At 34.0% G+C, this 15,013-nt stretch overlaps 1 protein-coding gene across 2 annotated transcripts in view; it reads right to left on the bottom strand.

Annotated features, from left to right (window-relative positions):
- cd2ap (CD2-associated protein) overlaps positions 1–15,013 on the bottom strand; it is a 102,033-nt gene that overhangs the window by 28,000 nt on the left and 59,020 nt on the right. For both annotated transcript variants that reach the window (XM_056480828.1, XM_056480829.1), the window contains 4 exons: positions 13,592–13,685; positions 13,085–13,179; positions 8,445–8,543; positions 7,178–7,231 (listed from right to left, as the gene is read on the bottom strand). In XM_056480828.1, the coding sequence (XP_056336803.1) occupies positions 7,178–7,231; positions 8,445–8,543; positions 13,085–13,179; positions 13,592–13,685 (342 nt within the window). The remainder of the gene's footprint in view (positions 1–7,177; positions 7,232–8,444; positions 8,544–13,084; positions 13,180–13,591; positions 13,686–15,013) is intronic.

The following is a 15,013-nucleotide window of genomic DNA, read 5'->3' as shown; positions in this document are numbered from 1 at the left end:
ATGAAAGTGTTATGTACATACATGTTTCATATTGTATTAAAAATGCATCTACATATAATTCCATCTGTAATAAATTTCTGTAATTATATTTATAATTACACTGTTGATCATCCCATACACCCTAACCCACCCATACCACCATTATTCTACCCGTATCCCACATTAATTGCCCCTAACTGTTGTACAATTCAATATGAACATCATAAGTACATAGTAATTTTTGAGGCAAGTACCTACAGTGGCAGTCAAGGCCACTTAATATAAAGAGGGACCAATTAAAAATATGGGATTGAGAACTTAAAATCTGGAAATGAAACATCTAGGACTGTGGAAAATTGCAATCTAATGATTTATTAAGGCATACAGTACAATGAAGAACATTTTTTTGAGAAAAACTAAGAAACCTTTCATGAAGTGTGTAATGTAGCTGCATAGAATAAATATATTGCGATTTATAGCTTTTTTCTTCAGAAAAAAAGCAAATGTCAGAAAAGTAAATGTTTTTATAATTAATATTTTTTAAATTAATATAATATATTATGATCGAAAATCAGTACACCAAATCTTGCTTTCTTAACTTCTAAAGTTTAATACGGTGATGTTAAAAATAATAATATTAACATATAAACATCAGAATTTTTCAATTTAAAATAATATAAAAATTACATAATGCTACTCTTTGGTTTACATTAGCAACACTCAAGAAATTCGATCTACTTCAATCTTGGAGACCTGGAGGAATAAGGACTATCCACAAATGCAGAAATTTTTCTGTTAAAAAAAAACAAAATTATATATATATATATATATTACGGTTCATATTAATATGTATACAGTCCAGACAAAGATTGTACTTTACTTTCTCTTTATTTTACTTTTACTCTTTACTTTTGTGGATAAAGAAATGGTGTTGTACGCACTTTGTTGAAGACATCCATTAGTCTACATATTTAATTTTATTTGTTACGCACAATGATTTGTTTCAAAACTATTTCTAAATTCAGTTAATTCACAGCAAATAAATAAATGAACAATAATAATGAAGTGTGGTCAAAAAACTGTCCAAACACATATCCTATGCCCCATATTGTGATGCATGCGTCTCCAAAACCGACAGGTGGACAAATCTAAACTTGTTTTCATTAAACAAATATAAATGTGCATATAATAAATAATACCAACACTAATGATAACATTATACTATTGCAGATTTTCATGAATAAACTGAAGAAAAAAAAACTGAGATGAAAAAGACATGGAGGTAGTGGTTTTTATGTAGAAAATAATGATTTTTGTAACATTTTAATCCTTTAATGTTTTTCATATGTTAAGATATTTGTCTATTGCTGTACATCCTGTGTGTTTTAAGCGATGCGTATGCGATTTGGACCTGCATAACTAACGCTCTCTGCGCTGAACTTTAGACCCGGTCTCATTTGATCAATGGCGCAGTCTATTTCAGTTCTTCAAAATTTCAACGCGCCAACAATGTGCCTTAACACACCTCCTTTATAGACCGGCACAATGGATTTGCCATTTAAATAACGTGGCGCAAAATGTGAAAATTAGGGTTGCCAAACATGTCTTGCGCCTTATTACTCTGGGCGTACAACAGGGCCTCTGGTGTTTCATTTCCAGTCAATCTCAACAGACTGGAGCGTCTGACCAATCAAAACAGAGTATACTTTTGGAAAGGAGGAGCTAAGAGAGACCCCTAAGAAACATTTATTAATAAATAAAACAAATCCAATACTGCATTTAACAGTTACCTTTTAGCAATTACAGTGCAACTAGACCATAAAAATAAAGCAAGCACCAGATGCACACATTTTCGAATTGGTGCAGTGTGACAATGTTGCTTATTCTTTTTTTTCTGTTCTGATTTTGCCGTTCAGTGAAATAGAAAGAATATGTTGTGAGTGGAAATAAAATACATGTTTAGAATGTTATTCCGGAGCCTATTTAATGTCATTTCTGAATACATTAATAAAATGTGCCTCATGCTCTAGTGCTTATCTGTGTTATTTTCTCCCTCTCAACAGTGCAATTTCAACCCGGTGAAACATATAATCAGTTATCTAAATTTCCAGTAGAAAAAAGAAAAATGGAATATCAGAAAAATACAAAATTAAAGAATTTATTTTTCCACATATTAACCTGCATGAGGCCATGTAACAACTAATAATAAAGAGCTTAACAAATGAAATGGATGATGCTAGAAATACCTAAGCCTCCGCTTTGATGGCTCCTAGAATCTCTCAAAATTTCAGTGCCAATGAATCAACTGCACTGATTGGCAGAAGAAAATTAGCTCTTGGCACAAATATCACAGCAAGACAGCGACTTCAAACAACACAGGCCAGTGTTTGCGTGTGTGAATGTGTAATTTGTATGCATGTGCACACATGTAATTTGTGGATTTTAATGGTCATATATGGGTTCTGCCAAAGATTGCATTCATAATTCAAACCTCTAATATCCAAATAACATCTCAATTAAAAGGAACTATTCACCCAAAAATCATAATTCTGTCATCATTTACTCACCCTTCACTTGTTTTAGACCATTATGAGTTTCTTTTTTCTGTCAAACACAAATGAAGGTAAGCTGTAAACCCGTAACCATCGACATTCATAGTATTTCTTTTCCCTATGGAAGTTGATGGCTACAGGTGTTGAGCATTCTTCAAAATATCTTCTTTTGTGTTCAACAGAAGCAAGCATCTGTAAATGTGAGTAAATGTTCATGTAAACATTTATTTTGAACTATTCTTTTAAGCCATTTAAATAATCTTTAAAATATATATTTTTCATAAATTAATCTAATTGAAACAATGAGGACACCCGTTAATTGCAAATATTTAGTCAAAAAATTCTATCTGATGGTGTAAATTACCCTAAAATAACTACTAACTACAAAATGTCTTTAAATAAATCAGAATCAAGGAAAATGTGTGTGCTCCTTAAGTCAGCAGTAAATGAATAGAGTAATTACGTTTTCACAAATAAATAGAGACCCCAACCGACACACAGCAGTCTTTTTTATGCATTTAAATCATGACAGGAGGCCTTACAATAGCCTCTAATTGGGGAAAGAACAAAAGAAAGTGGAGGAAATAAAAATGTATGTAATTTATGCTTTAAAACATGTATTTCTATTTCCATAAATATGCTACTGTATACTAGTTATTTCAACATATTGTTTAAAAAACAAACAAGGACAAATTCACTCATAGCGAAACTTGTGCTACAAACAGAGAATGATTACCTTATTATAAATGGAAACTCTTCACAGATCAACACACTGATTGCATATTAAATGTACTATAATACAGGTTTTGCAGTAACAATCATACATTGTTGAAACTGCTCTCACAAGTCAGCTCAAGCAACCGCAACAGTTCACGATTTGGAAGAAATTACAGTCAGACTGTCTCTAACCAACCCTATCTATGAAAAAATCTGTTTTAGGCCAAAGAGAAGCAAAACAATTTCCTTTCCCTCAACATCAGAGACATACCTGGAAATCAAGGGCTGAGGGGTTAATGTTCAATCGCTCACGGCAAACTAAGAAAAACAGGCAAAACCTGCAGATCGCATCTCATTGTTCGAATGTAAAATTACAAAAAATAATAATAATAGTAAAGCTAAATAAATAAAAAAAATTTTACCATTTGATTAAAAAAAATAATTAATATAATTAATATAATTAATATAATTAATATATATATATATATATATATATATATATATATATATATATATATATATAATTATATATATATATATATATAATTATATATATATATATAATTATATATATATATATATATATATATATATATATATATATATATATATATATATATATATATATATATATATATATATATATATATATATATATATATATATATATATATATATATATATATATATATTAAATTAATATTAAAGACTCTGGCAACACCAGTTTCATAATGAACTACAATACTTTTAAACTTCTCCATGAAACTAAGGGTTTGGTACCTTTATCAATTTACAAATGGCTGGGATTTAATAAAAACGGTTTAGTTTGTTGCATGTTTCAAAGCAAAGCAATGTAATTAGCATTTTTGTATCAGGAAACTAATATACTGCAAATACATTAAAATGTAATTCAATTTAGTTATATGTAAATCCTGGAATAAAAGTCAAATTTTTATTTTGTGAGGTCCATCATTCATTGTTTTACAAAAACCTATGAGAAAAACTGTTCTACATATACATTTATATTATACAGTTAGGTCCATACATATTGGGACATCAACACAATTCTAACATTTTTGGCTGTAAACACCAACACACTAGTTTTGAAATGAACAAGATGTGCTTTAACTGCAGACTGTCAGCTTTAAATTGAGGGTATTTACATCCAAATCAGGTAACCGGTGTAGGAATTACAACATTTTGCATATGTGCCTCCCATTTGTTAAGTGACCAAAAGTATTGGGACAGAATAATAATCATAAATCAAACTTTCACATTTTAATACTTGGTTGCAAATCATTTGCAGTCAATTACAGCCTGAAGTCTGGAACGCATGGACATCACTAGATGCTGGGTTTCATCCCTGGTGGTGCTCTGCCAGGACTCTACTGCAACTGTCTTCAGTTCCTGCTTGTTCTTGGGACATTTGCCCTTCAGTTTTGTCTTCAGCAAGTGAAATGCATTCTCAATCAGATTCAGGTCAGGGTCTTTTGGTGTTGATGAGCTCACTGGTGCATTCTTTCTTTTTTAAAATGTTCCAAACAGTTGTTTTGGCCACACCTGATGTTTTTGCCATCTCTCTGATGGGTTTGTTTGGTTTTTTCAGCCTAATAAGGGCTTGCTTCACTGATAGCTCCAAATGCAAATAGCACACTTGAAATGGAGTCTGGACCTTTTATCTGCTAATTGTAATTGGGATAATGAGGGAATAACTCACAAATGGCTATGGAACAGCTTAGAAGCCAATTTTCCAATTACTTTTGGTCCCTTAACAAGTGGGAGGCACATGTACAAACCTATCTGTATATAGGCAGCGCAATGCAAAGTGTACTTAATCCAAAATATCAATGATATAATACCAATAATAATAGTGGTATAGTCATAAATTGAAGTGTCCATTATTGTGTAAGCACATCTTGGCACTGTTCACTTGAATGCAGAACATGACTACAACTGACAGAAACGTCCTTTCTTTAAACACCCTCTGCCCCTTGATTCCTGATAGAGAGAGAGAGAGAGAGAGAGATCACTGTCTTATCATCTGACAGGATGCTTAAGGATAAAGGATTGATCACGGGCTCTCTGGGGTCCATTGGAAGAACTGAGGAACACTTTCACATCTTCATGAACCGCTCGCTGACCTCCACAACCCATCACATGAGCTCTAGCTCATCACATACTCACTGCAGTCACACAAAGACAATCATTCAGGCCAATTAGGCTGAAAATGAAAAGATAAAAAAAAGAAAAAAGGGGGAAAAAAAATAATGCTGCAAGCAGATCAACCCATGACCCCATTCAGTGGAGGCTTCACAGTTTTCTTCGGAAAATGGATGTGGCAGAGCATAACTTTTGCCCACACAGACTCTCTGTTTGTTCTTCAGTGATGTTTGCTGGTGCTTTGAACAAATAATGGGCCCGTTGTACCACAGTTTGCCAAAATGTGGTTAAACACGGACCCTCGAGGTAAACTTGAAGACCCCAAGAGCGCGAATGAAGCGGTGTTTGTTAAACACATGGTGATGATAAGTGGCTGTTATTGATTTCGAACACTTCTTTCAAGCTGAAATTCCCAACGCAACCACAAAACGTCTGTGTTAATTTGATTATCGGTTGATATTGTCTAGACTATTGTTTATTTTGGTCATGAAAGTCTTTGATTAAAATTTTCAGTACAGGGCTTTCATTGAAAAGCAGAGCTGGGAGACATCGGTGAAAAAAAAAATCTGAAGATTTAATTAATGATATTTGATAAACACTAGCAGTCAGAAGTTTAGACAAAACCGACCAAATTGCCAGTGGCTGCAATGGACCCATATCCTTTGAAATATCTTTTTTTATGTCAAACAGAACAAGTTGAAGGTAGCACATAATGACAAAATTATTATTTGTTTGGTACACTCTCCTAAAGTAATCCAATAGGCATTCATATTCATGCACATTTACTAAAATTTGTACATACAGTGAAACACTGTTCTGATGGTATATTACCAGCATATAAACATACAATTCTGATAACATTCAATTATTTTTCTTCAGCCTAGTCTTTATTTCAGAGGTCACCACAGTGGAATGAACCGCCAACTATTCCAGCATACTGTATGTTTTTACGCAGAGGATGCCCTTCCAGCACAACCCAGTACTGGGAAACACCCATAAACACTCATTCTCACACACACTCATACACTCTGGCCAATTGAGTTTATTCAATTCACATTTACCACATGTCTTTGGGCTGTGGGGGAAACCGAAGCACCCGGAACACCCACACAAACACAGGGAGAACATGCAAGCTCCACACAGTGCTAACCACTTAGCCACCGTGCCACCCATACTGACAAGCATTTAAAATGCAAATTATTTATTATTATTTGTTTATTATTTGAACATTTATTTATGAAATGATCATTTTGTTCTTATATATCTATATCTGCAGTTTGGTGAGAATTATTAGCCCTTCTGTTAAATTTTAATTTGTTTATATTTTTCCACAATTTCTTTTTAACTGAGAGAAGATATAAAACAACTAAGACTTTCTCTAGAAGAAAAAATATAGAAAATACTGTGAAAAATTCACAGGAGGCCAATAATTTTGACTTCAACTCTGTGTGCATGCATACAGTATATTAGCCTTCTAATGACCTTATTCAAAAAAAATTCTCTCAGAAATTCACAATAATTCCTAATAGGGATGCTCCGATCAGGCTTTTTGCAGCCTTTACTATATTAAACAATGAATGATATGGAGTGTTCAACATTTTACAAGTTTATCTTAAATTTTTATTTTTTATTAAATAAAAATCTGAACTCTGAGTCAAACTGAAACAAGTAAGGACTGCAAAAACAAACAAAAAAAGTATTTTAGATTGAATATGCAGTGTACTCTAATAAACAACTGTCTATCAAGAGAATAGGCCCAAGTTGCTTACCTCCTCTGGTTCCTGTTTAGATGACACTTTGATGGAGCCTTTGGATGTAAGTGTCTGTATAAGGAACACAAATAAGAACTTTTGATTACAAAACATAAAAAAAGACTTTACTTGTCATAGGGCATGTCACTGGGAAATATAACAAATCTCATATCATGAAATAAGTAGTCTCATATTCAGATGATGATTTACAGTTGAAATCAGAATTATTAGCCCTCTTGAATTATTAGCCCCCCTTTATATTTTTTCCCCATTTTCTGTTTAACAGAAAGATTTTCGTCAACACATTTCTAAACATAATAGTTTTATTAACAGATTTTTAATAACTGTATTATTTGATCTTTGCCATGATGACAGTAAATGATATTTGACCAGATATTTTTCAAGACACTTTTATAGAGCTTAAAGTGACATTTTAAGGCTTAACTAGGTTAATTAGGTAAGTTGGAGTAATTAGGCAAATCATTGTATAACAATGGTATGCTCTGTAGATAACTGAAAAAAATATATATTGCTTAAGGTGGCTAATAATATTGACCCTAAAATGTTTCTAAAAACAAATAAAAACTGCTTTTATTCTATCCAAAATAAAACAAATAAGACTTTCTCTAGAAGAAGAAATATTATCGAAAATACTTTGAAAAAAATCCTTGCTCTGTTAAACATCATTTGGGAAATGTTTGAAAAAGAAATACACAGGATGGCTAATAATTCTGATTTCAACTGTACACCAGAATACAGTGCCTTTTCTGAAAATTAATGTTATATATTGACCTCATGAAACAATGTACCCAACAATGTACCCAATCAAATGTGTTTACTACCTCTTTGCAAATGTTTGAATAAGAAAGAAGAAAAATAAATATTGCTGAAATATAAAACACAAATCTAATGATTACAGCCCCAACAGAAAACGTCGCTAAATAAAATCCTTTAAACATTATACTTTCAAGCTTGAAACATTCTCACCATGCTGTTATTCACACTTCTGCCTGCATCCCTGTGGTGGTGTGTAAAACTGTGCTCATCCAAAATTCATGAAAAAAGTACTTCACGACACCACAAAGCAAATGATCAAGCATAAAATTAATCAGCATACTTTTTATTTTGTACATAAAAATATTGTTTATACTGTAGTCGGGACTGCAAAAATACCCAGTAACTCCAAAGTTATAACTTTCCAAAGTAAAGTCATCAAAACTCCCTCCCCAGACAAACACACTCTCAAGGTAGAAAACAAGAAGCGCATTAATGAATGTGAATTCACCTCTTTGTCTGACTCAGGAAGCAGAGATACAAAGTTATCCGGGAAAACTCCCTGTCTGCCGTTCACCTCTCCTCTCCACCAGCCCGGCTCTCCTGTGTCCTACAAAAAAAGAAAAACCACAGAAATTATTTATTTCATACAGTACCACAACAATAACACATCTCAAAGGTTTAAACATTCATCATCATGAAAGGGAAATGCATAGATATATCCTTTGCCACTAGATGGTGGTCATGTATAAAGCATTTTACAGCATTTTTCTGCTTTGTCAAACACTAAGTGACTGTGAAAACAGTTTCCTCATGTCTTAATTAATACTTAACTAAATCTTAACTTAATGAATCAAACAGTCATATTCACATACGTGCCTGAAGATGGAACACAAGCCCTGAAAAATACTAAATACTACAAAAAAACCTCCACCGATCAGCACAAATTGCATTACAGGTTGTACAGGTTTTGGTTAATACCATTTTCATCTACGGGTGAACCTTTTCCTTTTAAGCAACCATCAGGTGTCAATTCTTCATTATTACAGTGTACAATATGCAATTACTGTACCATTGAATCTGGCTTCATAACTTTCATAGCTTTCAGAGATCTAACAAAACACCCAAGCCTGTTTATGACAGGGAGCCTTTTCACACACCAGACTGAACTAAAGAGCATGACATAGAGTCTACAATGAGCTTTAAAAGAAAGACATCAGAATATTTGGTACCATCCTGCCCGAACTTGTTTATAAGTTGCTTGTAAACTTGCTTTCTGGGTCAAAACTGCATCGTTGAGAGGAAAAGGAAATTGAGTTGCACTCGTGTTTTATTAAAAAAAGGAGAAAAAAAGGAAAATAGACTAGCAACTGTAGCCATAAAAATAAAGCGTTTAAATATGAAACATGTCTTTTGTCCCACCAATAAAACATGTTAAGATGGCACTAAAACTTATTGAATATAATATGTTCTGGAATGTTATGTTCCATGTTAGTTTTTTTGTGTATTTATTTTCCTCATCCTTCTCTCTCTGCTTCTCACTCCACTCTTAGGATTCTTATTAGTTGAGTTAAGTGTCCATCATCGTTATGACTGTATCAGTTCCACCATTCCCCGGACAAGCCGCAGGGATTTAAAGCTCCGACAGATCCGTGTGTGGTGTGCGCTCTGCCTCGGCGTAGCTTTGTGCTCCATGATTTTGTGTTTTTGGCAGGCTTAGGCTATTTGGTGAGTTTTACTGTGGTAATTCGAGTTTACTTGTTAAACTTCGTTGGCTTTAAGTAAATGCTTTGATGGTTGTTGTGCGATTCTTATGACATTCTTGTTAGATTTCTTTTGGTTTAGCTTGTTTTTTGTTAGATTAGCTTGAGAGTTTTGCCATCTGTGTAATTTTGAGTTTTGTAGTTTAATTAGTTTAGATCGGGTGTCGTGTACACTGAAGATATCGGGTTTCATTTTCATTATTTATTTTTGTTGCCTAGTTTAGACGTTAGACTTAAGGACTGTTTTGTTTTGTTAATTTTTTTGATTTGGCTTAAACTCATTGTTTTCATTTAAAGAGAATATAGTAAATGTTTATTTATTTTTTTCCATTATTATCGTTACATCTTTTGCTTAAACCATTGAGTAAAAATTCAGAATCGATTCGTGCCTCATGCTTGATCTGTCGCACACATTACATTTGTCTTACCTAAATGTTACAGCATCCCTTTTAAACATCACAAACTCGTAACATGGAACTTAACAGTATATAAAATGACAATTCATTTTATTGTGAATTGTCATTGTTCTTATGATTTTCTCTTTAAATATGTATTACATAATGGCCTTTATTATAAATTAATTACACTGATGAACTACTGCTGCAGCTAGTCTACAACAAAACACTATTAGTTTCATATTTTATGTATTATTTTTTAGTTTTGGCACATTTATATTTTCCAATAAGGTTTTTAAGCAGCATGTTTGATGCACTCGATTTGTAAAAATATTTTGAATAAATTTTTATATTGTTTGTGCTTTGGTTCGACCATTTGACGGTTATAGAATTTCCGCTTAACCACTAATTAAATTAGTCATGACTAGAGGTTTAACGATATATGTATTCATGCCGAACCATCACAGTTCATGCTCTACCATGACAAATACAGTCAGTATAGATGTGCCAGTCTTTCAGTCTAACTGGAGTTAGAGAGAAAGACCACAGAAGAGCAACAACTAAGAGGGCATTCACAAAGAACGTTTTTTTTTTTTTGCATCGAAAAACGTGAGATGCAACGCTCAGAAACGGTTCCACCATGTTGCTGTTGTACAAGCTTGCAATGCTTGTACCAGCTTTGATTTTTACTGATGGGTCCACTGCTGTTGAACTGGCAGTAATGAGCACCACTGCATTTTATCTTCACACACCATCAAAAAAATCTAAAAATCGGTACTCGTGCAGATGAATAATCATGCACATCCATCAGCCACGTTTACAAAGAAAAAAACTATGGAAAAAAAATAAAATTCTGTCTCATCTCGTGTACACGAGTACTTTATCTATACACACACAGAAACACAAGAAAGAACAGCTGTTGCCCACTGCATCAGTTGTTATAGATGGACATAGTAGAGCTAGTATTTTCATGAAAAGAGATTTCAGTTATGAAAGCTTACTCAATCTTATGCACAAATACTGTTTTCTGATGTTCTAAAGAAGGTTGGGCCTTTGAAACTTTACTAAGCAGTCTCTTAATAATAATAATAATAATATTAATAATAATATTATTATTAATAATAATAATTAATAATAATAATAATAAATGTTATTTATAGTGTGCTTTTCTCAGACTCAAAGTGCTTACAAGAGCATCAGAACACAATAAAACATGAAATCCAAAATACAGATTAAAAAAGAAAGCCTCATAGGCCACATTTACACTGTATGGTTCAAGTGACTCCAGTTTTTTTGTTCCATGTGGCACAGATCGGATATGGCCCGTGTACATGTAAGCAGGAAAAAAAAAAAATCACATGGATTCCGATTTACTTAAATCAGATTCAGGCCTTGTTCATATGTGAAACTTATCCAATATGAATTGGATCTATGTTCTCGTGTCTGCAGTGTAAGCAGGCAGATCGGATTTTTACCTGTCAATGAGAGTCGCGCGTCATTAAAAATCATAGTGAATGACGTCAAGTCTAACACTTTCATTACAGAACAGACTTCAGCAGAGTCCCAAACCTTTAATCTCAAACACGAGGATTAAAAGATTTTATATGTCATATAGCACAAGTATTTAAGCATGTTAACGAGAGAGAGAGAGAGAGAGAGAGAGAGAGAGAGAGAGAGAGAGAGAGAGAGGGAGAGGGAGAGAGGGAGAGGGAGAGAAAGAGCAACATCCACCGTGTAACCAATACAAACTATTATAAAACTATCGCATACATCACGTGCATAAATCACACCATGGACATTACATTAAGATGCTTACTGGTTTAAAATGGTCTAGATTAAAAGAAGATGGCCAAATGACAACTTTTATGTCATAAACTATAGTAAAACAACTTGTCAAAAAGAATTTTTAAAAATTAAACCCCGGGAACAAATTAAATGCAGGAATAGAGAAAAGAGCGCTTTTTTGTTATCAGCTGTTAGTCAGTGCCCGCTCTTTTTTTCCTGTCATTGCGTCTTTGCCGTGTGCTGTGTAAATACAGACAATCGGATACAAGTCACTTTTAAAACATGATGTAAGCAGGTCAGCAAACAAATCGGATACAGTCACAAAATCGGAATTGACCATCAAGATCTGCAGTTTTAATGCAGCTATAAATTATAAGCAATATTAAAAAGGTGAGTTTTAAGAAGAGACTTAAAACAGTCCAGGGAACTGGCATTCCTGATGTTTGTGGGAGGGGCATTCCACAATTTAGGTGCACGGTAGGAAAATGCCCTAACTCCCATGGTGCCAAGTTTGCAACAGGGCTGAAACAAAATGCGCCCCCGAAGCGGAACGTAGATTACGAGAGGAAGAAGATGTAAATATCAGAGCACATATATAATCAGGAGCAGAGCCTTGAACAGCTTTAAAAGTAAAACCAAGGTTTTAAAATCGATGTGTGACTTAACAGGCAACCAGTGTAACTGTTGGAGTACAGGGGTAATGTGAGACCGAGATGATATGCGAGTTAACACACGTGCGGATGAGTTTTGAACATATTGTAAAATCTTAAGTGAATTGGCTGGCAGACCCTCAAATAAAGAGTTACAAAAAAAAAAGACATAATAAAAGCATGGACAAGCCTTTCAGCATCTGGTGTTGAGAGAAAAATTATGTTTTCTTATGTTTTGTTTTATTTTTCATTACAGTTTTATTAGGTATTTTATCTTAAGAAGCTTTTCAGTTCTGTAGCTTCTTCTGTAGATTGTGACAAAGTCTGCCTGTTCAGAATAAACTGAAAAAGCAAGCACTGGGGGTGTGTTATCATTCCTGTTGTACTGAACAAAACCAAGGTACATACCGAATCGTGACTTCGGTGTACTGTTTACACCGCTAGTCACAGCAGATATCACTAATTAACTGTTGTGCCTAATGTTGTAAACGTGGATGCTCTGACTGTTCATTCAATGATATCTCCATCTGAGAAGACATTGTCTGGTTTGTTACGTACCTTGCTAAGTATGAGAATGACTTCGCCTTCCTTCAAATCCAGCTCATCTTGGTTTGTTGCTTCATAGTGGAATGTGGCCTTGCAGTATTCTTTTACTACAGGGAGACAAGAAAAATAAAAGTATTCGAGATTAACCGTGTTTATTGAACTTATTATATGATGTTGCTATAAACTGTGCTTTCCTCTTGATATACAGAAATCATACATGCAACGATGCAATGAAAATGTTTTTGTGGAAACATTTCAGAAAGTCATCTATAAAAGGAGTGAAAATGATCTCCCGCATTCCCACTTCCTATAAAAATGCACTTTTCAGTTCTTTATCATTATAGTTCATTGTATTTCAGTGCATTGCAAAACTAACAGATACTTCTGCTAATCTATAAAACAAATGTCAATGTCACAACCACTGCAGTTGTTATCAGCTATTCATTTCCATACTGTAAATATCTAATCATTACTTTGATTAATACATGCAACTATGTTACAGCCTACCCACGAACTCACCTTTTGCTTTGCTCTCTGCCTCTTTTTCTCCTTTAGGGTGTTCGGGAGTGCTCAAAGGGGTGGGTTTTGTGGCAGATGGTAATGGAGGAATTGGCTAAAATGAAGCAGAAGCACAAATGGATTTACTGACATGGCAGCCACAAACACATGCAGTTGCACGCTGGAAGATACAGTCTCTGAGACATATCAGCCATGACTGGGTGGAATGAATGCTGGGTAAACAACAACCACTGTTATAATTGGGAGAGCAAGCCAAATGTAGTATAACTCAATGCGAAGTAAGAAACCTATATGTATTTAGTCAATTCTTGGAGCCTCAAATCACATGATGACAAACGATTTCCGAGCTTTTGATAAGAGAGAGACAAAGTGGAAGATTAAACTAATCTGAATGAAATAATGGGATGCAAAATGTGACAAAAGGGGAGAAAGGAAGATCCAGTTAATTGTATAAACACAAATACAAAAAATAAAAAATCTAGTAATCTAATAAAAAATAAGAATCTTGGTGATGGAACAAAATAACTCTCCAGAACATTTTAATTCACTATTCCTCGCGAATGGAATGACCAATCTCAATCTGGTATGCCAAATGTCATCTCATACATAAAAGTCAGCTGAAAAGTGATTTTTAAGTGAGTATCCATTTAAATATACATGTTTAGCAACCACATTAGTGTTAGCTGTATAAACAGCAGATCATAAACAAAGCAGACTCTAATCTTCAATTATTATTGGATCCAAAGGTGATGTAGTGTTTTAGATGGTCTGTGCATGGAAAGCCAGAAACAAACAGTCAGGGGCAGGGGAGTCAACAATGGTGAGGGAAACAAATTAAGAATGAAACTGAGGTTGCAATGCGGAGCAAACAAAAAAGTATAAAGCTTCTACAACTTTAACTACATACTTGCCAGAGTTCTTACCAGGTCAAGAAAATCTGATCACATCACCCTAATTTTATCCTCCTTACACTGGCTACCTGTTAAGTTTCGTATTGAATTTAAAATATTGCTTCTTACCTACAAAGCTTTAAATAATCTAGCTCCTGTTTATCTAACCAACCTTCTGTCTCGCTTTAATCCAATTCGCTCTTTAAGATCTCAAAACTCAGGGCTTTTGGTAGTACCTAGAATAGCAAAGTCGAGTAAAGGAGGTCGAGCCTTCTCATTTATAGCTCCTAAACTCTGGAATAGCCTTCCTGATAACGTCCGAGGCTCAGACACACTCTCCCAATTCAAAACTAGATTAAAGACCTATCTGTTTAGTAAAGCATACACTCAGTGCACCACTTAGCGGGTTTCCACACAGGTTTCTCCATCTTGTTTATATACACTATGAACAGCAGCTATACTAATATTCTCTTTATTCTCCATTTCCACCTGGGGATACTCATCCGGAGGCCCTCAGACTATGCAGAGTCAC

This window comes from Danio aesculapii, chromosome 20 (assembly GCF_903798145.1).
Source record: "Danio aesculapii chromosome 20, fDanAes4.1, whole genome shotgun sequence".
NCBI lineage: Eukaryota > Metazoa > Chordata > Actinopteri > Cypriniformes > Danionidae > Danio > Danio aesculapii.
This window is presented reverse-complemented; position numbering and strand designations above follow the sequence as displayed.